This window comes from Aythya marila, assembly GCF_965140915.1.
Source record: "Aythya marila genome assembly, chromosome: 6".
Lineage (NCBI taxonomy): Eukaryota > Metazoa > Chordata > Aves > Anseriformes > Anatidae > Aythya > Aythya marila.
Window position 1 is genome coordinate 37968532 of NC_139047.1, and position 25945 is coordinate 37994476.

At 41.4% G+C, this 25945-nt stretch overlaps 2 protein-coding genes across 9 annotated transcripts in view; one reads left to right on the forward strand and one right to left on the reverse strand.

The window, feature by feature from the left end:
- FMNL2 (formin like 2) overlaps positions 1-2845 on the forward strand; it is a gene marked incomplete at its 3' end in the record, with an annotated part of 104486 nt that extends 101641 nt beyond the window's left edge. For all 3 annotated transcript variants that reach the window (XM_082762934.1, XM_082762935.1, XM_082762933.1), the window contains one exon: positions 689-2845. In XM_082762934.1, the coding sequence (XP_082619060.1) occupies position 689 (1 nt within the window). The remainder of the gene's footprint in view (positions 1-688) is intronic.
- Positions 2846-4761: 1916 nt separating this feature from the next.
- On the reverse strand, positions 4762-25945 carry PRPF40A (pre-mRNA processing factor 40 homolog A). Of its 6 annotated transcripts, none has more exons than XM_082763011.1 (26): positions 25424-25945; positions 24064-24201; positions 21196-21276; positions 20751-20781; positions 20523-20545; positions 19254-19331; positions 19042-19152; positions 18481-18601; positions 17176-17200; positions 16396-16695; positions 15911-16019; positions 15309-15373; positions 14524-14688; positions 12914-13022; positions 12542-12692; positions 11594-11727; positions 11201-11315; positions 10948-11039; positions 10660-10776; positions 10035-10172; positions 9821-9916; positions 9031-9117; positions 8851-8947; positions 8692-8753; positions 7393-7527; positions 4762-5987 (listed from the first exon to the last, which is right to left on the reverse strand). In XM_082763011.1, exons 1-26 carry the CDS (start codon positions 25787-25789, stop codon positions 5895-5897), a joined length of 3039 nt encoding a protein of 1012 aa, XP_082619137.1. In that variant the 5' UTR covers positions 25790-25945; the 3' UTR covers positions 4762-5894. The 6 variants fall into 6 exon arrangements, with proteins under 6 accessions (XP_082619137.1, XP_082619134.1, XP_082619133.1 ...); XM_082763008.1 differs by having other exon boundaries at positions 10948-11051; XM_082763007.1 differs by having other exon boundaries at positions 19254-19355.

Below are 25945 nucleotides of genomic sequence, written 5' to 3' on the forward strand. Positions count from 1 at the left end.
ATCGCATGCTCAGTGTCTCCCTTCTCTTCCCTCCCGAGCTGTCACCCCCTAAGCAGCAGCCAGGGGCGGGCCGGGGCAGTTTTTGTGCTGTGCAGGGGCGTTGGGGTCAGCAGCAGCTCTGCGGGCAGGCGGGCTGGTGGTGGTGGGGCAGCCCTGGGTCTGCAGTGGGTCGCAGAGGAACGGCTGCTTTTAAACACGGGTGGGTGGGGAGCATGAAGTCAGGCTGTTCTGATAAACTCACGTACCCCTGTGCCCTCTATTCAGTGAGTTTCATGCCGCATTGCAAAATATTTGCAGCTCGCATCAGGGTTTTAGAAGCTGCAAGGCCGAGTAAGGCCAACTGGCTTCAGCTGCTGTTGCCTTTGCTAACGAGGTTCCTCAGCACCAGCTGCCCAGGGGTGGGGCGAGGCTCAGGCCATCCTGACTGTGCTGACTCCATTTGGGCTCAGCTGCACCTCGGCGCTTCCCCCAGCGTTTCCTGCTGCTTGGGCGCGTGGCCAAAAGGGCCCCTCAGTCAGCGTCCGCTCACGGCTGCGCCCCTCGGGGTGACGGCCCCGCTGCTGCTCCTACCCAAGCTGCTTTGATTGGCTTCCAGCAGGACCTTTCCTTGTCTAGAGAGCGTGTGTGTGCGTGCGTGTGCCCGCGGGAGAGACCCCTGTGCTGACGGCGGCCGCTTTCCTCTCCGCAGATCTTAGAAACCAGCCGTACCGACGGGCCGATGCGGTGAGGAGAAGCGTCCGGCGGCGCTTCGATGATCAGAACTTGCGCTCTGCAAACGGTGCTGAAATAACCATGTGAGCTGGAGACCTGCGCCTGCAAAGTCGAGGGGGTGCTCGAGCGATACCTTGTCCATGTGAACTGTGTGCTCTGCCGCTTTCTGACAGCCCTGGGACCGGTAACGGTACTTCCTAAAGGGCTCAGAGACCTAGAAAATGCATAGGAACGTCAGCGATGGGCTCTCCACTCAACTGTAGCTAACAAGTGCCTAAAACTGAAGTACCTGCTCAAATTAATCAAAGCAATAGGACTTGATTTGATTGGGTATCTTTTTACACCAATACGTTACTCAGTATTTTTAACCAAAATGTACAATATGTGTTGGTTTCGGGTGTTTAGTTTGGTTTGATTATATAAAAGTTTAGCGATCGGCCTTCTGTCGGCCGTACCTGGATCCCGGCTGGTTGTGAACAGGCGGTACCTGGATGTGCTCTGCGGAGAGCTCCCTGAGCTCGGAAACGCATTCCTGCGCTGTCAGCTGAGGGATTTACCTTGGCTTCAGATGCACTTATTGGCTTTTTCTTTTTTTAAAAAAAGAAACCAAACACTTAAGGGCTTTTTCTGTATGTAATAGGGAGATGACGACAAGAAGACCCGTTCCTTTTTCCACCATACACAGACTCCACACCACTGTAGGTAGGACGTGGTAACACGTAGGTCAGCGATCACACGATTTGTAACAAACAAACACTGTTCTTCTCCTTAGGATTCTGATTTTGGCGGTGTGCAATGCGGGGCTGAGGCATGAGGGATACTTGCGGGGACAAACGCGTTGCGAATGCACAGAAGGAGAATGGTGGCTATGGCAGTTACTGTGCTCTTCAGATAGGGGCAGCTTTTGAGTAACAGTGTATTTATTAATTAGCACTAAGGTATTAACATCTCAGTAATCAGTATTAGGCTTCTGAGGACCATTACAGTTCAGTTACTAGCACAGAGAAATCATCCCGTGCCCTGCTGTGTAGGATTAACATCCCCTTACAAACAACCCAGTTCGCATCTACGTTGTAACCCCCCCGGCGTCCTTCGACAATCGAGTTCAAATTAAGTCCTAAGGTTCGTTTGTCGGGTTCATCTGTTCAGTAACACTCCAGACGGGTTCCACATTGCATTTCCAAAGCTTAAAAAGGGACGGGAGCTGCGCTGTGCACGCCCCACTGCCAGTTTGCCCCAGTACCCCAGGGTAACGGGACACAGCGCTCCGTGCCGGCCGGGCACTCGATTTTCTCAGACGTGAAGAACTGGACTGCAGATAAAGTTGTACTTTCCAAGATACATTTTGCTTACAGCTTACCTTTCCTGGTATCGATGCATCAATATGTTAATTGTAAAATTTATTGTATAGTATTTAACCACTGAATTTCTTTTCTTTTACGTTGTGCTTATGTGAACCACTGGTGAAGGTCCCATTTTTCTCGGATAATGTGTAGTTATATGATAATCTGTTTTTAAATGTACAGATATTTTGCTACAAAATTGGTGCAGTTTTTTATGGTTTTTACACTTCTCTTTTATTCCCACTTTAGCCTCTGGGTAATATTGTAAATATTGTTTAAAAAAATGCATCAGCCTGTGCTATACAATCTGAATGTTATTTTAACTTATAGTTTTTGTTTTTATATTTAACTAAATGGACAGTTTGGGGCTCAGTTACCACATTGACCTCTGCTTACCTATTTACAGGAAGTTTACTTTAAAACTGCCACCTTCTTGCATTTACAGCAACATGTACTTGACATGCTAAAGAGAACATGCCACGTGGCCTCTTTCTTCACTGCTCGTGACAGAAGAGTGTTTGAATCTGTGTAAAAAATTTGGCTGTTAATTTAATAAATTGGTAGTCAAACGGTTGAAACCAGTAGCTTTCATATTCTTAAGCTCAAAGGTATTTTTTTAAAACTTCAGACAAAAATTCTCGTTCAACTGGACTATAACGCTGGCATGTTCTCTTTAATATTTTTCTAGTAATAGACCTGCTTCTTAGCAATATTAGAAATGTTTTATAAAAGCAGTTCATGTTACTTTCCTGGTCTGTTCCTGGCATAAGATCAAATAAACTATTTACACTACTAGCCCGCAATCTAGGCTTTTTGGGCTGTGTGAGACGTTCAGAGTGCCTCTGCTCCTGGTGCTGCCGGTGGGCACGGCCACGGTGTGCTGCAGCCTACACCTGGCTTCGGCGCAGGGCTGGGTTTTAAAAAGAAAAAGGACAAAGAAGGAAGGAAGAGTGGTGCTTCGGGGTGGTTGGAGTCTGGATAAGGCTGGAAGTGAAGCACTGAGGCCCATTCGCCCTCCCCTGCCAGCATCCTGCCCAGGCAGAGCCTTCTCTCGCAGTGGGTGCCCCCTGCAGCACCCGACTCGTGCAATGCCCACTGAACGCACAGCGCTGCTGCCCACCAGCCCCAGCACCTCACAAATTCGTCTTGTGTTTCACTATGGCCTCACCATATTAAAGGCCTAAACTAAGAGAGACAAACTTCATATTTTAGCCAAAATTCAGATTTAATTTTAGAAGGTTTAACAAAATAAATACAGCGCAATGTGGGGGGAGCGTGGGGCTGCCAGCCCCGGCCCCCAGGCGGCTCCGAGGGGTGGTTGCCTTTGGGAGGGCAGCAAAGCAGAGCAAGTCAAACACAAAATTAAACATCACCATAGGTACCGTTAACATTTAAAAATAACTGCTTTTGCTAAAATCCTTTAAAGTTCAAGGCAGAAATGAAGCATCTGAACGCAGAGCATCTTCGTGCTGCCCAGTGGGGAAGCACAGGCAGGGATCTCCACTGCATCCTGGACAGGCCAGCAGAGAGGTGAGGCCACAGAAAAGGAGGGAAAAACGAAACAAAATAAAATGCCCACTTAAAAAGTCTTGTCATTTCCCTTAAAATGAAATTATGCCTTGCCAGAATTGTTTTTTAAAAGCCTCATTTTAAGATTTTGTTTTGGAAGATCTGATTAAGAGACATAATAAAAAACATCTGATTTTTTAATTTTTTTTTAATGGAAAAATAAAGGCAAACCTTCTTAAAAGCAGTATTTACTTAGAAACACATTTTCCTTATGTAAGTTCAGCAAATGCAAGGCATTAGCAAAATACTGTACACAAGTTCTGTGTTTGCAAACCATTATGACCAAACCCTAACTCCGTTCCCTCTGCATTTCCCCATCCCGCATCTGTATCAATGTAAAGCCAGTGTAAGACAAGATTTTCAGCTAACCTCACGTTCTAGAAATCAGTTGCAGTTTATTTTTTTCACTTGGGCATTGCTGCCTGTTCCACTATTTACACATTTCCATCTTAAAATACAAATCCAGGGAAGTGAGCTTACAAGGGTAACAAAATATGTGGGTGAAGTCGCTGCTGACCGCGCGCAGCCCTGGGAGCGCCGAGTTCCCTCTCTGCTTCATGCTGCCGGGGAGCAGCCTGGAGCAAAGCCCCTGTCAATGTTTCAGGCTGCAGCTTCCCAGATTTGTCACAACCATTTCACTGTAATGAAGGAAATACCACACATCCTGCTGCCCAAGCCCCTGCATTTATTTAAGCGATGGGCAGTGAGTGGGGGATGAGCAATTAATGCTCAGCTGGAAAGCAGCAATACCACAGTGGGCCCTGGACTGACCCTCATCTACATACCAAATGATCTCAGTTAAAAAAAGTTATCATTTCCTGCTAAATAGATCAGCTGTCTCCAGCATTTTGCATTTCAAATGACTAATTCTGATCTCGAGCAGTATGCTTAAGAAGCCTGAGTCACGTAACCACCCTAGCAAGAAAATGCGCTGCATGAATTGGACCTTTGGGGTTATTTTTGCGCTAGTAACAGCTGTCATACATTAGGAAAAAATGCACTGAAAACAGAGCTAAACTCTAAATACAGCCTTCAAGTATCGTTGTGTGAGCATACATTGCTTAAATCCAAGAACCAGAAGACAGTAATTTATCAGAGCTGTACACAGCATTTAAAACTAGAAATAAATACTAGTACACACTAGGAGACAAGGTTTAATAATTGATAAAAATGTACAAAAATATTCCAATCAAACGTTTCAGAATGTGTACCACAGCGGTCACTGCTTGTCGCTGAACTTTCCTAAGAGCAATCAGAAAGGAGACGGAGCTCAAGCTTCTTCCTTTCCCCTTTTTAAGGAAGGGTTTAGCACACACTGAGCTTCTAGACACGGATACTGCAGCTGCTACTGAAAACCCGGTGGTACATTCTTCAGCAGGTTCTTAAGGCAACATACTGAAATTAATTTACAGGATTTTTATTTCGTTTAAGATTTTAACGTGAAGATAAATGCTGAAACAGCTGCAGCTGTTCTGGATCAGGTTTTAGCTAATACAAAGGGCAGCTGCGAGCAGCAGCACCCTCTGCCGGCACGGCACTGAAGCACCCACTGCGTTTGTCGGCCACATCTGCATTTTATTTACCATAAACATTCGCTTGGAGATGAGACTTAGACGTGAAGCTCAGCCAGGATGTCAGGTCTTCTGCTTCACATAAATGCTCAAAATTGGTTTGGCCAGGAATGTAGTTCATAAAAAAACAATTCCAAGATCTGATTATTTTTGCAGTAAAGGTGAAGAAAGGGATTCATTACTCCCCTTCCATTGCCTTCCCCTTTCAAAAATAAAACCAAATTCATAAGACAAATTAAGCCACAAGAAACTATATTAAAAATCTTTCTAAAAAACGAAATTTTACCTGCCTACATTGGCCAGGAGAGACAGTGTTACTACCTTTCTAGGAAGGACCGTACTTAGGAGATGCTTTGCTAGAAAGGTGCCAACACTTTCCTTAGCCTGCAGACAAGATCCAGCGAGAACTGAAATGCCTTCCACCGTGTTGTTCCCTTCAAAGGGCTCTCTCCATGGCGAGCAGAACACCCATTCTGCCTAGCAGGTCAAGGACAGACATTCAACTTGTAACTCAGAATTTCGTTCACTTTTCTAGATTTGATGCCCGTAATAATAGTACTTGAATGTATTTAGGTGGTCAGATTAAAACCCACTGTTATTCCAACAATGGAACTCAGGATATCAGAACCCACATCCTGAATCAGACATTGGTTTCTTTTATTATGCCACAATGTAAACATATTTGGTATAAATAACGTTCTCATTGATCTTCATCCAGTTGTTCCAAAAGAGTCCGCCTCTGTTTTTCCAGCTCCCCTTCGCTCAGTTCACTGCCTGAAGTATCCCAGTTACCCTGCAGAGAGAAAAAGGCTGATGGTGAGTGATTTATTTTCCACGCTTTGTTCTCTGGCTAAGGCACAGCAGGGGCCCCCTGTTAGCCTCCTAACCCCAATGCAGCGCGTTAGGGAACGCTCTGCACCGAGGCTCCCAGCTGAAGCCCAGGCTCTCTGAGCACGAGAACCCCCCAAACCTATCCTGTACAGCACACACGTCCACAGTTGTTCCTGCACAGAATTTTCCAGCAGGACTTTTCTACAGACACTTTTACTGATAAAACACATTCAGGAGCAGTGTTTCTGGTGCCCCCTGATGCCTGTAAGCCCTGCAGTGTTTAAGCCACCTCCTCACGGTCCCAGCACGCTGCTCAAAGCCCCGCGAGCTGCTCGGTGCCTCTCTCGCAGGGCGTTCAGGCAGCAGCAGTCACAACAAGAGGCAGGGAGGGAAAGAGGGACATTGCAAGCTAAGCCGAGGTCCTCCAGTAGACAGTGACCACTTAATCACACCTGAGTTCATGTTCGCATTCAGCCACATAATTGGGTTTTTCAACGGCGTTCAGATGAGGCCAAAGCAGGTTCTTATTTTAAGAAGATAATGCAGAGAGCAGCCATCTGCCCTCCCACCTCCCCAGGGGAGGCAGAGCACACGGGGCGCTATCCAGAACAGCGCCATCAGCACCATCCAGCTAACCACAGCGAGGCAGATGATTCCCACAAAGACACCCCAAGAAGCTGATTCCTCCCCCCTCTAATTATTTTTTTTTCATTAGGAAATGTTTGCACGTCTTTGAAAACACTGTCCTAAACACCTTCCAAAACCAGTTCCATGCAGAACCACCACAGCAGAGAGCAAGATCACAGTTACAAGTACACTGCTGTATGATTTTCCGGCTTGAGAAGTGCAAGAATTTAGATTTTCTTCCCATATCAGGCTAACAACACCCAGCACAGCAATTGCTACCTGAACAGTGACAAGAGGACTAAAATTTTAGAATGGAAGAGCCCCACGATCAGTCAGATCTTTACCCAGCTGTGCTGCTCATTTTCCTTTGAGATCAATTTGGCAAATTGGATGGAAAAACAGAAAGGCAGTCTAATCATAAATAGCACTTTGTCACAGTATGGACTGTGCTCCAGTACGGTCTATGCCTCATTCACACTTTACATCACCAGCAACAAACAGCATTTAGCCAAATAATTTCATACATCAATAACTAAACACTAAGTGAGGGCACAGAGTCTGCATGGCTCAGCTTTGGCTGAACATTCAGTCCTTTTATATATGGAGTGGGAACATAAATAAAGCTTTAGCACCTTACTTAAAGGTAAACCTTTTATGACCCTTTAAAATTGCATACTACAGCAACCCACTGAGACATGAAGCCCAAAGGCATTACATAAGAAGGAAATAAGAAAGCTTACAGAATCTTTTCCAGGTCGTTTTTTAGTCGGAGATTTATGTTTTGATTCAGATCTTTGTCTAGCTCTATCCTTTTCACTTTCTCTCTCTCTTTCTTTTTTGTCTTTGTCTCGTTCAATATCTGATTCTGGTGAATCCTTTGTAAACAAAGGGAAAATATTAAATATTAATATTAACTGTGTTAGATATTAGTTTACAGAATACCAACACTTCAGAGAAGTCTGACTTCATTTTAACATAGGCCATATTAGAAAGAAACTGCTTGAAGCGGTTACTAGTTTAACACATCCTATTAACCAGGGCAGAAACAAGTCATTTCAAATCACATTACTGAAGTGATTTGAAAAGAAAAGGAGAGAGTTTTAAGAAAAACCATTTACCATTTTCAGTGCATGCTAAGACAGAGCACGCTGGGTGCCATACAATAATCTCTTCCATATACAAATGCCATTCATTTTTGCTGCTAACACAGTTGCTTTGCCATATTTGACTGCTTTAATGCTGCTGGGCTTTTATTGGACTGAGGGATTAGGTGCTGCAACCGTGCTTTCGTTCTGCTTCATCCCAGTGTTACTAAGCTTATGTGAACCTCTCTGTGCTGTGATCCATTAGTACTAACGTGTTACTCAGTGCCTAACAATCAGTATCCCCGCTCTTTGTGGATGCTGTCTGTTGAAGGGCACAGCTAACTGCTCAGAAGTTACAGAAACAAAAGAATAGATCAGTTTCAAAAAGCTCTGCAGCAACAAGGAGTCCAGAGACACCAACTTCTTTCTTTACCCAACACCCAAATATTTTACCCCAAAATATTCTTTGGCCTCAACTGATACAGAGTGAACAAAAAGCTTTCTGCTCTTTAGGTTGTTTTGATGCTCCAGCACGTCTGATGTCAGAGCTTCTAACCCAACCCTGATACTCAAGCAGACAGAAGGAATGAAGGAACGTTGCTTAGCAAAAGGCAAAAGGAAAAGATGGCAGGGATTTTATAGAGCACTCCATGGTAAAAGCCAACGCCAAGACTTGCCATGATGATAAACAACAATTAGCAGGCTACTAGTAAGTCCTTCATACTCCCTCAATTAGTTGCAGCTGCCCCCCCCCCCCCACCGATTTTGGGGTTTTAAGTACTTTAATATTAATGTGTATGTAGCAAAGTTACTATTATACCAACACCCTGTCTGATCTAACAGAATGCTTATTGTAAAGACAGCTGGTGATCAAATACCTAAAAAAGGATTGCTAAAACTGTAAGGCATCAAGTTGTCCCTTAACCTAGCTCAAAAAAAACTAGTTGCACTTACAGACTTATGTCTTCTCTTCTTGCTCTTTTTCTTGTGCTTCTTTGACTTCTTGTAACTTCTCTCTGCAAACATATGGAGAAAAAAAAAAAAGGTAAGATTACAATTACCCAGCCATAACAGAGTAACATTAATTTTAAAGCAAAGAAAAAAGTCTCATACCAGATTCTGCACTGGAAGAACGCTCAGACACAGATCTAGATTCTGACCGTTGCCTTTTCTTCTTTGAATGACTATCATCATCCTCAGACTCTGAGCCCTTGATACAAAAAATGCGGTTAGCAAGAAGATAGCATTCCAAGTAATTAATTACAGGAGTAGGTTTTACAACAAACGCCTTACCGAACGAGAGCGAGACCGCTTCCTGTGATGTTTTTTAGACTTTTTAGAATGTTTCTTGTTCTTTGAATGATGGTGCTGACACTCGTGCTAGAGTACACGAAAAGGCAAACATTAGAATTGATCTACAGGGCACAGCAAGAAACTAATGACATCCCTCATCATCCACAAGGCACCTATAGCTAGCAGTGATTAAAGATAATCAAGCACTTTTTGTGTCAAAAAAATATACACCATTACCAGTACTGCCATATTAAAGCTGTAATAACAAGCGCTTAGGAGCAAGGAAACAGACAACTAGCTTCAGGCACGGATGCACACAGCTCCCATCACCTGTATCCTTGTTTCAATGCATCCAAGTATTTGTTCAAGTTGGCCTAGAATACACTGCATACCTGGCTTTGCAAGATTTGAAATTCTGAAATTAAGCCATTTTAAAGTCTCCTAAGCTCCAGAAAATGAAACAAAACCCATATAGTGTAGGTGTTTCAAACTCCTATCTCACACAGTCTAGAAAAAGACAACACCTTTTTCAACAAGAACAGTTAAAAAAAACCCACCGTGAATGTTGCTTTTAGTTAACTTTTGAAAATTCTTGCAGGGAAGCAGATTAAAAGAACAACTACATATCAAATAGTAACATGTTTCTTCAGTGCCTCATTTTCAAAACGAGGTTGTAATATCCATCCTTTTGGGAAATGCAGAACGTCTGTCTCTTAAATTATGTGGAAAGGGAGACAATCAGTTAAGATTTTTTTTCGGTATATTCTCTAATCAAGAAAAAAATAATTACCTCTAGTACATGCATGAAATCTTTAAATATTCTTTTTCTTTCGGACTCTAGAGTGATGTCTTCAAATGCTGGCTCCTTCACAAATCTATCTCTGATCTGTAAGAAAAACAGCAATGAATTACTAATATGAAATAAGGCCATTCAGAAGTGCTAGCATACAACAGCCTGTTAAATATATTTGGAAAGACTTTCATAGCTAAGTGACAATACATACATCTTCCCAGACAGCATCCAATTCAATCGGAGGAGTAGCTTGTTTCAGCATACTCTTGAAGGCAGACTCTTTCCGCTTCATTTTACGAGCTTCTTCTTTTTCCCTCTCTCTTTCACGGGCTTCTGCCTTTTCTAGCAGCTATAATAAATTAAAGTTGTGAGATTATTTGAAAAATATCAAAATGGAAGGTTAATAATTCAGTTTCATGCAATTTTTGGAAAGCCCAATGACAGTTTACCTTTTGAGTTTTCTATTTGTCATTTCCACCTACCCGCTACTTTAAAGCGTGCAAGTGTTTCTCAAACAGAACTTAAAATATATTTAATACCTGATGCAAGCCAGACTGACAAATGCATGAAAACCCCTTAACAAGATAAATTACACATAAGCACGGTAACATTACTGAATTCCTACTGAAGTGTTTCACTTTTCTCAAGATGAAATGCTTATGGTTTCAGGTAAAAGTCTTCTTGGAACTGTTACAGGATAAATGGCTCTAAAACACAGCCTTTTTCTTAAATGTTGTGACAGCAGTGATAACAATACGGTGAAAATAAGTGCCAATTCTTATTTTACAGGGATTTTGTATTATAATTTTGGAACATTCCTATATATTAATACTTACACTATTGAAAGCCAGCTTGATATTTCCTGCATCTAAAGTTGTAGCTCGTTTAGTTGAACTGATGACCGTAACAAAGTCTTCAAAAGAAGTGTTCACTTCAACCACAAATCCTTTATCCTGTAAAAAAAAATCCTTTGCATCAGGTAAGTAAGGAATTCTCACATTAGTGGCAACATACACGACATTAACACAAAGTAAAATCCTACCTCCTGGTAGCAAAGATTTTACTTGAAAGAGATATTTGGCATTAGAATAGAAACAACATAATGGGGCATTTTCCCCTCTCACCTTTAAGATGTCTTTTATTATCTTCTTTTCATCATGGTAACGTGCTTTTAAGTCTTCAACATAGAACTTGAAAAGATCAAGTGCTGTTGATCCTGATGAAAAAACTAAATAAGTCAAAAGCTAGCTCTAATAAAAGAGCTGCATTTTTTTTTTTTTTAATTAGAAAACATACAAAAAACCCTGCTTTACTCTACCCTAAGATTAAGAGCTTCACACCTTACTTTTAACAGGGTTGGAAGGAAAGAATTCTTACCAGGTTGACCAAGCATATTAGTGAATCTGATGTCAGAGCTTATGGTTGGGTACAACTCCATCCAAGAGGACATTGAATGTAATTGTCCATGCTCATGAAGTTCATCTAAAAATATCTGTAAAATACAAGCAAATTGGAAATTCATCATCACTTACACTTCGGGCTTTGCTAAGAGCTGAAATGAATACTCCTGACAACTGGATTTCCGTATTCATTAAATTTTTAATTTTCCATATTCTCGCAGTTTCTGGCGAACAGATTTATTACATCACAAAGTGCTGCACCTCTGATATTCGATTCATTATATGTACCCATAGCCTATCCTATGGGATAAGAAAACAGAGTATCTAATCCATATGACATGTCTAGGACAGAAAAATGAAGTCCACCAACCTGAAAAGATTCTCTGTTTTTACGCTGCCGCCTTCTTTCTCTAAGCAAGCTTTTCTGTTTTTCTTCTTCCTCCTCTTTTTCCAGTGCCCTGATATGTTCTTCAAAACAGATGAGCGCATCTTCCTTATCCATATCTAGGAACAGGTAACAACAGAGCATTAAGAGTAAAAATTAAGTACTGCTACTCAGTAACTGTAAGAAAAGTCTTAAGAGGTAACTGTTGCCAATTTTTACTATTAATGGAGTGAGGTGAAAATTCATTGACCACTGAAATATATTAAAGACCTGTGCAGCAGCAAAACCACCAACCCTCCTCCCCTCCAATCTGGCAACCTGGCTAAATTTTCTTTGCCAATACAGAGCATGGAAGTCTTGATGAGAAAAATATTGTGGAGGAGCACTTGTGCATCTCCCTCTAACATCCCAGGTATCTTACAAACACAGGAAAAAAGTTAGAACACAGTAACTCTATCAAATACTTCAGCAGTTGTGCAGAAGCATATGCTGCTCTTAAAAAACAGGATCAACCTATTTACAACAAAGATGTAAACATAATGGAAAAAAAATACCTTCTTACTCAGAAGAGTAAAAAGGATCACTGCTTATAAGAAAGCAAACACAGAAGAGCCTCGGTCTAGCAGAAAGCACTGTATTTGCCACAGTGCTTACGCTGTCAAATAATCCTTCAAATTTCACAGAATAGCAACTACTGAGGTAGTTTAAACCCTGTGAAAGAGGAATCCATTGCTTTATTATTAAGAATAATAATTTTCTGAAGCTAACGCTCTTTCTGAGGAGCCAAAAGAAGACAGGTCCATTTACATGCACTGCTCAGCAGCTGTCACAGCTGCTCCCAACCACACAAGAGCAAGCCATAGCCAGGAACCCTCACTGCTAAAGACAAATCCACTCCCTCATCCAGAAGAAACGCGCAGATTTTTTACATACTCTGAAGTTCCTCGTCTTCTGCAAACGTAGGATTGTCCATCAGATACTGCTGAGCCTCTGACCACGTAGTGCAGTAAGTGACATTAGCCATGTTATCTAGTATGTTCTTTAACGCTTCCCAATTCCTCTTTCGCAACTGTTTGGCTTGTTCCTGAGGAGAAAATGTAGTAATGTAACAATGCTTATTTGGCTCCCAATCTCTTTCCTACAAATTCCCCCCCTTCTGTTTGCATTTTGACTGTCCCTGAACTACGCACAGATTTGTGCTGCTTGTAAGATCTCTTTACCAAGGGGTGTAAACTAATTTACTGTTAAGTCAAAAACAAACAAACAACAAAAAAAAAACCAACAAACAACAGGTACAAAAGTTACCTTCTCTTTCTTAGACAGAAAAAAGAGGACATCCTCATAAATTTCAAGACGATCACGCTCAGATATTGCATTCCAGACTTCCATCTCCCCAAACATTTGTTCAGCTTTTCTAGACAAAGAAAGAAAAAGCACACCACAATTTACTGGTGAATACTAATTTAACATGTTATTGCAAGACAGCGGGACATCAGCTACGTTATAGGCAGTAACGCTTTTGTACAACATCTCCCTAATTTCTCTCTTGGACAACTTCTGTGACAGCTTTATCTCCCTCTTACAAACAATGAAAACAGTTGAAAATCAATATTCCTCTCCATAAAGTCCAGGCTCACCTACAATTCTAGTAAGGACCCTGTGAAAGCAGCTGAAGAAAATTTTCAATGACAGGCCTATCAGACACACCCCCCTTTGGGCAGTTGCAATGTCTTTCTTTTTTCTTTCCTATTTGTGAACTAGACAGAGAAGACTAAAGTTGCACCGTCCTTTAGATTCAGTAATGTTACACAATAGCTATCAGATTTAACCCTTAAAAAAGAACACGTAATAAACAAAATCAAATTAAAAAAGAACATGAGTTTTAAAAGCCACACAACTACCGATTTTTTGTAGGTGGGACATTACCTAGAATAAGTGGTTGTCTGCATTCACCTAGAATCTTTATCACTTAGAAAACCACAGACAATGTTGAGTTTATCCACCACAGTGGCTTAAGCTTTACACAACTGTTTCTCAACACTTCATCAAGTCTTTCTGGAGAGAATAAAGCCTTAGCAGTCTGCATGCCTACTACCTGAAACCAACTATCAGTGTTCTGGATTAAATTGTGCTTTAGAATCAATCCAAACAAATGAAAGCAACTTCTAAAGATAATCTAGGCTTAAAGCACAGAAGGGACTGTTCACGTGCTTAACATCACACATCTAACGAAGCTATCACAGCTTTACACTCAGACTACATTCCAACAGACTCCAGATTCAGTATGCATAAATGCAGGATGCTGATTCACCTGTCTTACACTAAGTTGCTTGATGTCAGTGCTCAGAAGTACTTGACACAGTACTCAGAGAGAAGAAAAAATCTGAGTCTGGACAATTTGTCAACTGAGATTTTAAATTTGACTGAACTTTGATAATACGGATTTCTGGCAGGCTTGTTATTTGCTATGGGCTTAATAACCTGACAAGTCTATCACACTTCTATTTTAACACTTGGGATGTTGGTCCCAGACATGCCAAAATTTGACAGCATTTACACAATATCACACTTCAGGAACAAGCTATCAGACTTTCTTTGTTCTTAATGGCAGATGTAACAGAACAGCTCCCAGTGTTGCCGTTCACCTTTACTTATTTGAAATTCAACCATATGAGTTGAATCAGTACACCACCCTTCTGTGTTACCTCTTTTTTCTTTCTTTCCTGCCTATTTTGCCTGACTTCAATACATTCTGTGAAAATGAGAAGAGTTGTTTTCCCATAAATGTTTTACTTTCCAGCTTTTCAAGGCTGAGCAAATGCAAAGGCTAGCATTACTAAGAGCAAGCCAGGAACGTTTAAGGATAAACTTGCCAAGTTAGCAAAAGTCAGAACTTCATTTAAGATTGATCTTACTTGTATCTTGTTGTGGATGTCATCTTTTCATGGTTTTCAAGAAAACGCTGGAAGGATTCTTTAGCTTCTTTGTATTTTGATCTTGCTTCTTCTTTTTCTTCTTTTTCTGTTTGAACTTTGTAAGCATTAAAGGCTTGCTTTTTTTCACTCAACTTTGCCAAAGCACTTTGTATAAAAACAAAAACACGAATATGAATTACAGACAGGAAATTAAATTATAAAAACAAAACTGTAGAGTCAAAACATAAAATAGATCTGAACAATTCAAATATTTGAGACAAAGTTCTATTTAATCTATGTGGCCAGTCATCGCCCTCTCTCTCCTTCAAGAGAAGTGAAATATCATTTAAAAAGAAAGTAGTAAGAACAAGTCATATAGAAAAGCAGTTAAGAATAAAACAAACTACTATCCTATTATCAGGTTGTGTTTACACATTTCAATATTTTTAGAATTGATATGCAACAGTTTTTCTGCCAATGTTTATGGCAGCCGTCCATTTCAAGAAGTAACCTAGAAAGTCTTCAGTTCCAGTCAAAAGCATGCCTTTGTTCTCAAGCAAGTCATTTAAATTGACAATACAACTGTCAATTGCCTCATCTTCTGCAAATCAAAAATTAAACCTAAGACTTGTGCTTTACATACTAAAGGAACAGCATTCCTTAACAATGGCATATGTTCACAAGTGGACAAGTATGTATTAAACCGATCAAAAAGTTGCAGTAAAGTCAAACTACCTCAAATAATATTTGTATAGAAATGTAATGAGAAAAGAATCAAGCAGTACCTGTATCTAGGATCATTAATGATCATTTTCATAGCTTGCTCCCAGGATGCATTAGATGGTACTCTCTGTCAAGACATGACATCGTTACTTTGGCACCAATATCTAACAATGAGAGCTTCCTTAACAAAAAAAAATCCTCAGAAAGAAAAGCACTACATATTTTAGGGTTAAGACAACATTCATTGTTACAGAACTTAATTAACAGTTTATTAACAGTCAACTTGAGAAATGAAACTAGATTCTTTGGTATTATCACTATTCCTACAATAAATTCTCCTGGAAATTTTTCTCACTTGAGAAAACACAGATTCTATACACTGAGGGAAAACCAATGCGAATCTCATTTTACTCTTATTTAACCTCCATCTTTAAAACAAAGATGATAAAAATTTAAGACTTAAACAATCGTACTTCTGAAAAAGGCTTAATCTGTACATTGTTTTCACTGTATTTATTTTCCCACATTTCTTGTCTAGCATGTAAGTCCTCTTTCACAATGCTGAGAAACTTTAAAAACAAACACAAAAGCCCTCTAGCTGTACCTAGCAAATGTAGCTTGTGTAGTTCTATAAAGCATTAAGAATAGTAACCAACTGAAATACCTTTTCTTTCAGGAGTTCTTTAAATGCTTGCTTTGCTTCTTCCTTTGTATTCCATGTATAGGTTTTTTTAACTGGCTGTGCATCATCGTCCTCTTTCTTTGAAGAAGCACTATAAACAAAAATGAATTATTTTAGTATTTAAGCATTTTTTTTTCCTAAGTTAAAGTCACTGAAGAATCATATAGGGTAAGTGTATAACATTACCCCCAGAGAAATCTTAAAGCTATTCAAAATTTATCAGCTGTGAGCCACAAATGGTTCTATAGTAGCTTTAGGGGAAGGCTGACAAGAGGACATTAGATTTTTAAAAATAGATTTAATACTCCTTCCTCTTTCTTATTCATTCTTCACTGCTGCCATTGAGATCTATGATCACGTTTCATTGAAGAAACAGACAGTTGTCAAAGAAGCCTGGCCACCTATAACCAAATCTGACAATAAATACACAAGTTCAAAACCCGTAAATCCTACATAATTTTACTTACTCTGCTGAACCCTCCTGCTTGGAAGAATCATCCGCTGCATTAGCTGCAGCTTCTGCACTCTGTTCCTGTGCAGCAGGAGCAGAAGTTGCTTGCTGTCCCTGTTCCTCTGCTGTGGCTGCGGCAGTACTCTCATTTTCTGTCCCAGAAGCTGCAGCAGTTTCTCCTTCAGAGGCTGCTGTTGCTGCAGTAGTGGTGGTGGTGACAGCTGCTGCGGTTTCGGCAGCAGTTGTGGCTGTGGTGCTTGCATTTGCTGCTTCTCCTGTAGCAGATGCTGCTGCAGTTGACTCCTCAGGTTTGATGCTGTAGGTATCAGAAAAGGCAACAGTAACATTTAAGCACGGGAGACCTTAACAGTTTAGAGAAAACTGTAGTTTAAAGAAGTTCAAGTAGGAAGGGAGAGGCTTAGGTCAAGTTACAAATATTTTTATCTTAGAGTAATATAAAATAATCAGCTCTGAGATAGGAAGGTTTCACTGAAACTATGCATTTATGTATTATATCATAGGATAACGTCACAGAACAGCTGCGGTTGGAAGGAACCTTGAAGATCACCCAGTTCCAATCCCCTTCCATAGGCAGGGACACCACCCACTAGGTCAGGTTGCCCAGGGCCTTCTCCAACCTGGCCTTGAACACCTCCAGGGATGAGGCATCCCCAGCTTCTCAGGGCAACCTGTCCATACAAGGACCATGTTTAAGATTCAAGGACTACATTCTACTTTTAAGAAGTAAAGGCAGCCTAACATAAAACACAGCACTAGTAACACACTCAAAACGTACCTGTTTTCTTCTGCTTTAATCATTGCTAAAGGAGAAGAAGGAAAAAAAACACAAATCAAAATACAGCTTTAAAAAAAATGTTTTATGTATGGTAAGAAGTCATTGTTAGCATGATTTAATAAAAGCACAGCTTTAAGTATCTTCATTACCACTGTTCTTTGAAAAGTGAATTTAGTTACAACTGAAACAAAATTTAGAAAACCCATTAGGGTATATGAAAGGGATTTCCTCATTTTAAAGTAATTATTTCAACTTCAGACTATTTCAAAGAACAGAATGTCAAGCTTATTGAAACAGATCTTTCCTTCTTTCTTATTCGAACATTCATTGATGCTCATTAATTGTAGTATTCCATATATTTATTTCATAGACAGCTGATCTTTTAGTTTTTCATTAAGATCTTATTTCCCTTATTATATCAAACAAAACTGTTTTAAAAGTGAAGAATGAGAACACATCATCATGTTTGTTTAAAAAAAAAAAAGAGACAACATTCTGTGTCCCTCCCCTCCTGTTTTTACAACAGAGGACAATACAAACATACTAATATATTTTTGCCACAACAGTTTCTCATATTTTTTTAGAGAAATTAACTGGAAATAATTATCTAAGCAAAACCTGACAAAGTTTTGGCTTTCAGTAGACACTCTGCTTTCAGTATAAAACATATTACCATTCTTAAATATTACCATTCTTAAAATTCTTTCAAGACACCAAAACAAAATGCATTTCCTACTTGATTATAAGCTATATAATATTATTGGAGTCCAGCACCATTTTATCCTGTTTTCCCAAGTCAATGAGGATTACTACAGTAGCCCCTCTGCTTCTTGTCTTCCCCCACAAACCAGAACCCATTAAAGAATTCCACCGAAAGTTCACATTTCCAAAGAATTGGTGGCTAAGTGTGAAATCATACAAGAGACTTAAATGAAGCATCACCTAATGTAATGAGAACATGCACATAGCCCTGAACCAGCCACAGCACATTACAGCCTAATTCAGTTCCTGTTTAAGGACACCAGGGGGAGCTTCTGCTGCTGCCACTACATAAGTAGGCAAGAACTAAGGGCATTATGGAAAACTGGGTGGCAACTAGGTAGGAAAATACAAGGAAAAAAGAATGCTCCATAGAAATCTCAGACTGCACTAACTCTGTAGCATACAGCTAATTCCAGTAGTTTTCATTTCTAGCAGAAGTGTAACTCCTGTGCTCTGATAACAATCTTTTGCCATAGTTCATGCGTGTATGCGCGCAGCTTGCAACCCTCTGTCACTGTCCTTACTCAACTTTGTTGACATTACCTTCAAGATCTTCAAGTTCTTTGGGTTTTGCCCAGCGTGATTCCTTTGTTTGGGAATTATAGTAGTATGGCTTTCCAGAATCAGATTTGTACTCTTTCCAGGGACACTTTGACAACAATTGCTAATGAAGAAAAAACAAAAGCATAAAATCAAGTTTACAGTAATATTTTATAATTAAAAGACTGCCAGAAGTGAGCCATAAGCACTAAGCCAAGAAATCATTTAAGGATCGACAAATACAAGGCATCTACTTGCCAAGGAAAATCCTCCCTAGTGGTGTAAACACATCACTTATCTAAATATTGAAGAACGCCACCCTTTTGATTGGGAAAATTTACATATACATTGAGAACTGTTTTAGTTCTGTCCATTTCGCAGCTTTAAGTTCCATCAATATAAGGAATTGTATATAAACATATTTGCAACATCTCTAATTTTAGGAGTTTGCTCCCAATGATAAAAACCAGTAGGCACACCTATTCTGCATGGTAGTCATGTAGTAAATTCTTGCCTTCACACAAACTTCCACAATACAGTAACTTTCCTTTGAACTTAGTTTACCTCAGCTGGTGTTTTGAGATCATCTGGCTTCTCCCACGTGGACTGCTTTGTTTCAGTATTATAGTAGTATGTTCTTCCATCAGGTGATTTGTGTTCCGTCCACGTAGATTTCTAGGAAATTTGAATATGACATTAATGATGAACAATAACTTATGACCAAGATGCTACCAAAAGCCACTACAAAGAGCAATACAAGTGGAAAGCAGATAAACCTGTTTAGAGTGGTCTTCATTAACAGAACTGTTGGTTGTGGCGGTTTGCTGAGCTGCACAAACTACAGGATGTGTTGTCTGAGGGCGAAACAAAACAGAGCTCTGAAAAGACATTCTGGTTACTATTTGTTTTTCATTTCAACGTGCATATTAAACATAGTAAATAATTCAGCAGCAAAGAAAATGCAGCAAAACAAGGTCTAAACAACACTAAGTTGGTATTGTTTTCAAGAATCTAGTTTGTGCTAAGCTATTAAGTCTTCCACCCCCTCCCATTCAGCAATCCAAGGTAGCCAATTGCCATCAGAAAAGAAAATAAAAGTTAATGGGATCAGACCCTAGAAACTTCAAATAATAATCCCCAAAGCATGCCATGTTTTCAAAACTAAGAAAAATTTGCTTCAAGGAAATCTGACTTCAAGAGTTCAACGTGAACTCAGGAGTACCTTCTTAATGCTTCTCAACAACAGCTTACATAAACTTACTGAAATCAGAGGTGGCAGAACTCAGCTTTAGCTGAAATCTGTTCTGAAAATCTGCCATTTCAGTTAGTGACTATGGCTGAGAAGAAACAACCCTTTCACAGGTCAATTACACAGAACGCAAGTCTCGGAAATAAAAGGACAACTGATAGTCACTTATATTCATCAAATAAGTGATATTCATTTAATAATTACACTAGGCAAAAATGTGCTTATAAACAGCTCTTGTAATAGAAGGGAGATTTTAAAAGAAAAAATGTTGGAACAACTTTCACTTCTTCAGTACAAAGCTACAACTCTACCCCGAAAAACTGCCTAGCCTGACACTGGCAGACTTAGAACTCAAGAGACAGCTTTAAAGTAACATGGGTATTTTTGACCCATCTGAACAGCAAGTGAATTTATCCTAGACACCTAAAAAAAAAAATCAAAATAAACTGCCCTGCATACCAGAATAACTAGACAAAGATTAATTTCAAAGCTCAAAAATTCATGGAAATAACAAGAAAAGCACACCTTCTACTTAAGTTCATGCTCAATTCCTTTCAATAAAAATACTAATGTCACAGAAAACATTATGAAAACCTTGGCAAAGCAGAAGAAATGCATTTGAAGCTATTAATTTTAACATTAACTACCAACTGATAATCTAATGAAACCTTAAATCATAGATAGGCCAGCAAGCTCCATAAAAGGAGGACAAAAAGAAAGTTTTAAATCAGTAGAGCCATGTTTGTGCAACACCACGCTTCTATCAAAGACTTCTAGAATTGTGATTTTCACCTACCTGAGTTCCAGGTGGCGTTACACCTGAAAAAAAAATCAAAAAAGGCTGGTTACTTTTTTATTCCTAGGTAAAAACACACAAAATTAGAAGAAAAATAATTTCTCTGGGGACCAGTGACAGATAAATTATGTTTTACAGAAGTGTGTGTGTTTTTTTTTTTTTTTTTTTTGGTACTTCACCTAATTTTGGTGAAATACTTTGAAACAGTAACAAAGAGCTTATACTTACCTACTTGCGCGTCCATGCTGTTCACCCCTGGCTGTAGAAACAATCAGCAGATATTTAAGCACCAAGTACAATTGTAATTAAATCAATAAATACAGTACTTATCCAAACGAGTGTGTCTAGCAGCAAAATGCTCTGATGTCTTAAGTACGGATTCCTCGTTTCCCATCACCCACACACTTATTACTGTTGACTTGAATTAGGAACATCAAGCTACTTCTCAGAAAGGCAATACACAAAATCAGGTACAGCGGGGGTCTCTCCTGCCATCATCCCAATATTTCTGTCTTTATCTCCCAAATAAATTATCTCCTACATAAAGCTTCATCACAATTAGCAATTGCTGTTTTCTTCAGCTGGACTGTGAAAAAAAAGATATAACCCTGCTAAACAAAAACAGCTGACACGAAGACATTTTAAAATTCAAAAAAAGTGAAATTAAACTCACCGGAACTGTAGGCTGCATAGCAGCTTGGGACATGTGGGACATCATCATTCCAGGCATTACTGACTGCATCATTCCAGGCATCTACAATTAAACAGTATTTCAGATATACTTTATGATATTTTAAACATTAAATATGCCGCCTCTCATCTTTGTTCTAAAATAATTATATGACACTTGCTTTAATACAAATGAACCTTCTAAGCATTTGGCAACAAAAAGTAAGTTACATCTGTAGAATCCCGATGCCTACAAAAACTTACAATAGGAGTAACACATCTCAATTATTCTGAAGTCTGATATGTAATATTAACAAAGACCACCACTTCAACAAAAGAACAGCAGCAAATGATGAGGTATGTAATCTGTGTGATAAGCTATTACAGGAAGAAACACTTTACAGGGACACTAGAAGAATGAATTTCTGCAAATAACTTCAAGATGAATAGAGCTATTAAATTTAAACACCAAACCCACTAATTTCTGAACTCTTTTTTTTTAAAACACGGATGAAAATCTTCATGTAGACATACAATATTAAACCATGTACAACATGAACTTGGTAATGGGGATAAACACTGTACCACAGCAAGGAAAAGTTTCAGTCTAGCCTCGTATCTGAGTTTGTTGGGTGATCTGATGAGATACAAAACATAGAACTGCTACTCTGATAAGCTAGCCTTGAATCAAGTATTTATGCTGACAGTCTCAAAGGGATGGTTATGAAGAAGTTACACACTGAACCGATATGCTGAAAAGCTGATAATGCTACTGAAAAAAAGTATTAAATATTTTGTATGTTTCCCATTATTATTATTTTTTACTGATCCTGACTTCTAAGAACTGCTAAGCTATTAATAAGTGGCAAAAGGAACAAAATATATAATCGAGGTACTGCCTCAACACAGTTTTTTTTGGCCACCGATCTCAAACAGATCTCTAGAAGTCAACCCCCTTCATCCTTTCCGTTGTGCCCCTTTACCTTTATTGTCCTTGGCAGGCTGGCCAAGAGACCCCATCCCCCCGTATCTTCAGGGAGCACCAGGTTACCACTCTCCTCATCTTGCATCTCGTGGGGAAAGAGGGTATGTGGTAGGGCTACTGCTCCACCCTCAATCCACAAGGTTTTCTTGGGAGGGTGAGGGAGGAAGGAAAGACTGGAAGGCGGTCCCTCCTATTCCTCGCCATCCTGTAGAAGCAGGAGAAGAAAGCACTCTTGCCCCACTGCTGCTTCCAACTAAGGGGGCTCTGAGAGCATCAAGCTTCTTAAAAGCCCTGGCCCAGGTCCTGCAGAAACCCTGAGCACTGCTCTGTTTCTGTGTGGCACTAACACACAAAGTAAAAAAAAAAAAAAAAAAAAAAAAAAAAATCTGTTGGGGAGGTGACCCTACTCATTTCCAAAAGACCTTCCTTCCTCTGACTGATGCTGAGAGGAGGCCACACTACTGCTGCTATTACCTATGCAAGGAGACACTTGTCCTACAGGGGCTCACCTCAGAAAGGAGACAAGCTAGGAAAACATCTCATCCTGCAAAGTTTCCCAAGTAACCCCCAATAACCACTGGAAGAAGCGGTTATCACCCAAGGAAACAGGCCAACACAAGCTTACACTTCCACCTGTCCCATCCTCAAGGCCACAGGATGATCGAGCCTCTAATCCCCTCTCTGCCATGCCGTTTTCTTTAGCTTTTTACTCTACATCTACCAAAAAATCCTCAGTTCTCTACCTACATTGCTCAATAAAATATTAGACACTGAAATGGGTAAGAACGTTACACACACATTACATGGGTAAGAATCGTGGAATAGAAGTAAACAAACCAAAACACCTGTTAAGCAAAGGAATAAAACAGAATTGCTATTTAAGTTTTTAACAAACACACGCAAAAGCTCACACCATTAGCTATCATACTAACAGTCAAGTCCTCCTCACCTTTTAAAACTGCATTAATTTTGCAGATCTAACAGGCTGCAAAGCCATGCTGAAGAGTCCTCTCAGGCTCAGTGTGTCAGTGGAAAAAAAAGAAAGCACATGCTCTATCCAAGGTACTGCAAAGGAGCACAACGAGCGGCCAGGATGACCTCAGGGGCTCTTCTTGAGGCGTTAACTATTTCTGCCATCCCCTTACCAGGATGCTTGCAAACCCTCAGTTTCTACTTAGGCAAACCATTATCACAAGCACTTCTTACATCCAGCAAGAGATCTGCTTCTTTACAAGTTCAAAGTTCAATTGGAAACCACACAGGAAAGGACTTTTCATTATTTAAAATAAAGCTTTAAATGTGCAAAAGGCACAGCTATGATTCTGACTACTGTACCTGTCAACCCAGCTTCACACCAGGCAATGTGAATGGCCAAGTTTATTTGTCAAACTGCGCATTTCACTAGCAACAACAGCATATTATACATCACTCCCTAGGATTCTGGAAGGAATTCTGCAAAAACTCAAGTTGCAAGTATTTTCCCCTGTAATTTTCATCCACCTGGACAAAGCAGATAGCCAAGAACAAAAGAAACACAAAGTTCTCTACCTTTTCTACTTCTGAGAAGAACCAATACTTCTCGATCCTAATATGTACTAAGAGGACAACCTGACTTCTCCAAAATCCATGCAAAACCAGCAGCAAGTTTTTTATTCAATTTATAGGTTCATACCTACATCTACTGATGCTTAAAGGGCAAAATGAAGTACCCTGATTATCTGCTATAATGAGAGGAGTTTCTGTGTGTTCCACACGGACAGGAACTGTGGCATGAGACACCCTGAAAGATTAACCTTAGCATTGCAAGCTAAGGTGAGACTTACCTACATGCGGGGATGACCTGACATCGTTACGGGAAGAAAGAAAAAGACACTAAAAATGCGTTACCTGCCCCATCGGCGGTCCTCCCATGGGAGGCATCATCTGAGGCATCATACCATGCGGAACCGGCGGCATGTTCGGTGGCCTCTGCCCCATGGGGTGCATTCCCATGGGCGGGTAATGTGGCATCCCTGGGTGTCCCATCTGAAAGGCAGCAACGAAGGAAATGCAATGAGTGAGAAGCCACCAATTCAGAAACGCGTTAAGAACAAAGGGAGGCTGCACGCTGAACTGAAAGCTATTTGATCAATTTTAACTCAATATTGCTTAACAGTAACGACAGTAAGCATTTGATCTTCCAGGTCCTCTAGAGTCATGAACATTAGATCGAACAAAGTTTCAAAACCAACATCCAAGTGAAACCTCCACAAGCCTTTCTCAAGCCACCTTATGGCTTGGCACAGACAAATCACAGAATCACAGAACTGTAGGGGTTGGAAGGGACCTCAGAAGATCACCGGGTCCAACCCCCCTGCCAAAGCAGGTTCCTAAGCAGGCTGCCCAGGCAGGCGTCCAGACAGGCCTTGAATATCTCCAGAGGAGACTCCACAACCTCCCTGGGCAGCCTGTTCCAGTGCTCCGTCACCCTCACCATGAAGTTCTTTCGCATGTCAGTGCACAACTTCCTGTGCTCTAACTTGCAGCCATTGCCCCTTGTCCTATCCCCACACACCACTGAGAAGAGGTTGGCTACATCTTTCTGTCCCCCACCTCTCAGGTATTTATATACACTGAGGAGATCTCCTCTCAATCTTCTCTTCTCCAGGCTGAACAGCCCCAGGTGTCTCAGCCTTTCAGCCTCTCTGTGCCACCTTATGGCTTGGCACAGACAAGCACGCTAAGCTTGGGTTCGTAACTCTTTCTACACGCTCTTCTGCACAACTCTGAGTGATTTTGCTCATTGTGCAAAGTTAAACGCATTCCTTTCACTCCCCATATCCTAGTCTGGAAGAGTTTTTATAATGAATGAGATCTGTAAGGGTTTTTACAGTGAATGTGGTCACCATCTCCTTATTAAACAAGGAAACTCTGTTGCTCTTGCGATGCCTGATACAGTCATGCTGCAAGGACACAAATGGCTACGGATAAGAGATATCACTCGTTTAAAATTTTTGAATTAAAGCATGAGCCTTCAGTTGTGGCTGCAAGTACTTATTCTAAGAGTACTTTAGGAGCCGCACAGCGAGGGAACTTCCTTGCAGAGCACACAGCAGAGCCTCACAGCACAGTTCTGCAGGTAATTGCTCCAGCTCACTACAGACCCACCCCCTGAAGGGATCATTCCGCTGCGGCGGCCGCATCCCCACCCCCCCCACGCCCCCCAAACCCTCTCCCCCCGTCCTCCCGGCGCTCCCCCCGCACTCACCATCAGCGACCCGCGGTCCACCGCGCCGGGCCGCATGGCGGGGCTGAGCAGGCTGCCCCCGCCGCACCTGCCCAGCAGCCGGCCCCGCAGCGGCTGCCGCGAGGAGGGCCCGAAGGGCATCAGCGGCTCGGGCTCGCCGCGGGGCGGGAGCAGCGGCGCCAGCAGGCTGACGGGCTTGCCGGCCGGCCAATCGGGGCGGCCCGCCAGCCGGCTGCCCTTCGGCGATTGGTCGGCGGCGGCGGCGGCCACGGGCCGGACGGCGTCCCCCGGCGTCAGCTGCATGAGGGGGGGCGGCTTGGGCAGCGAGAAGGGCAGCGGCTGAGGGGAGGCCGCGGCCGCCGCCGCCGCAGAGTCGCCGCCTGACATGGCCCGGCCGGGAGCAGCTGCGCCGAGCCCTGAGGGGAGAGGGGAGAGGCGGGGGCGGCCCCCGGGCTGGGCCGGGCCGGGTGAGGGCGGCGGGGCCGGGGCCGGGCCCGGGAGCGGAGCCGGAGCGGGCGCGGGGGAAGCTGCGGCTGGGCCGAG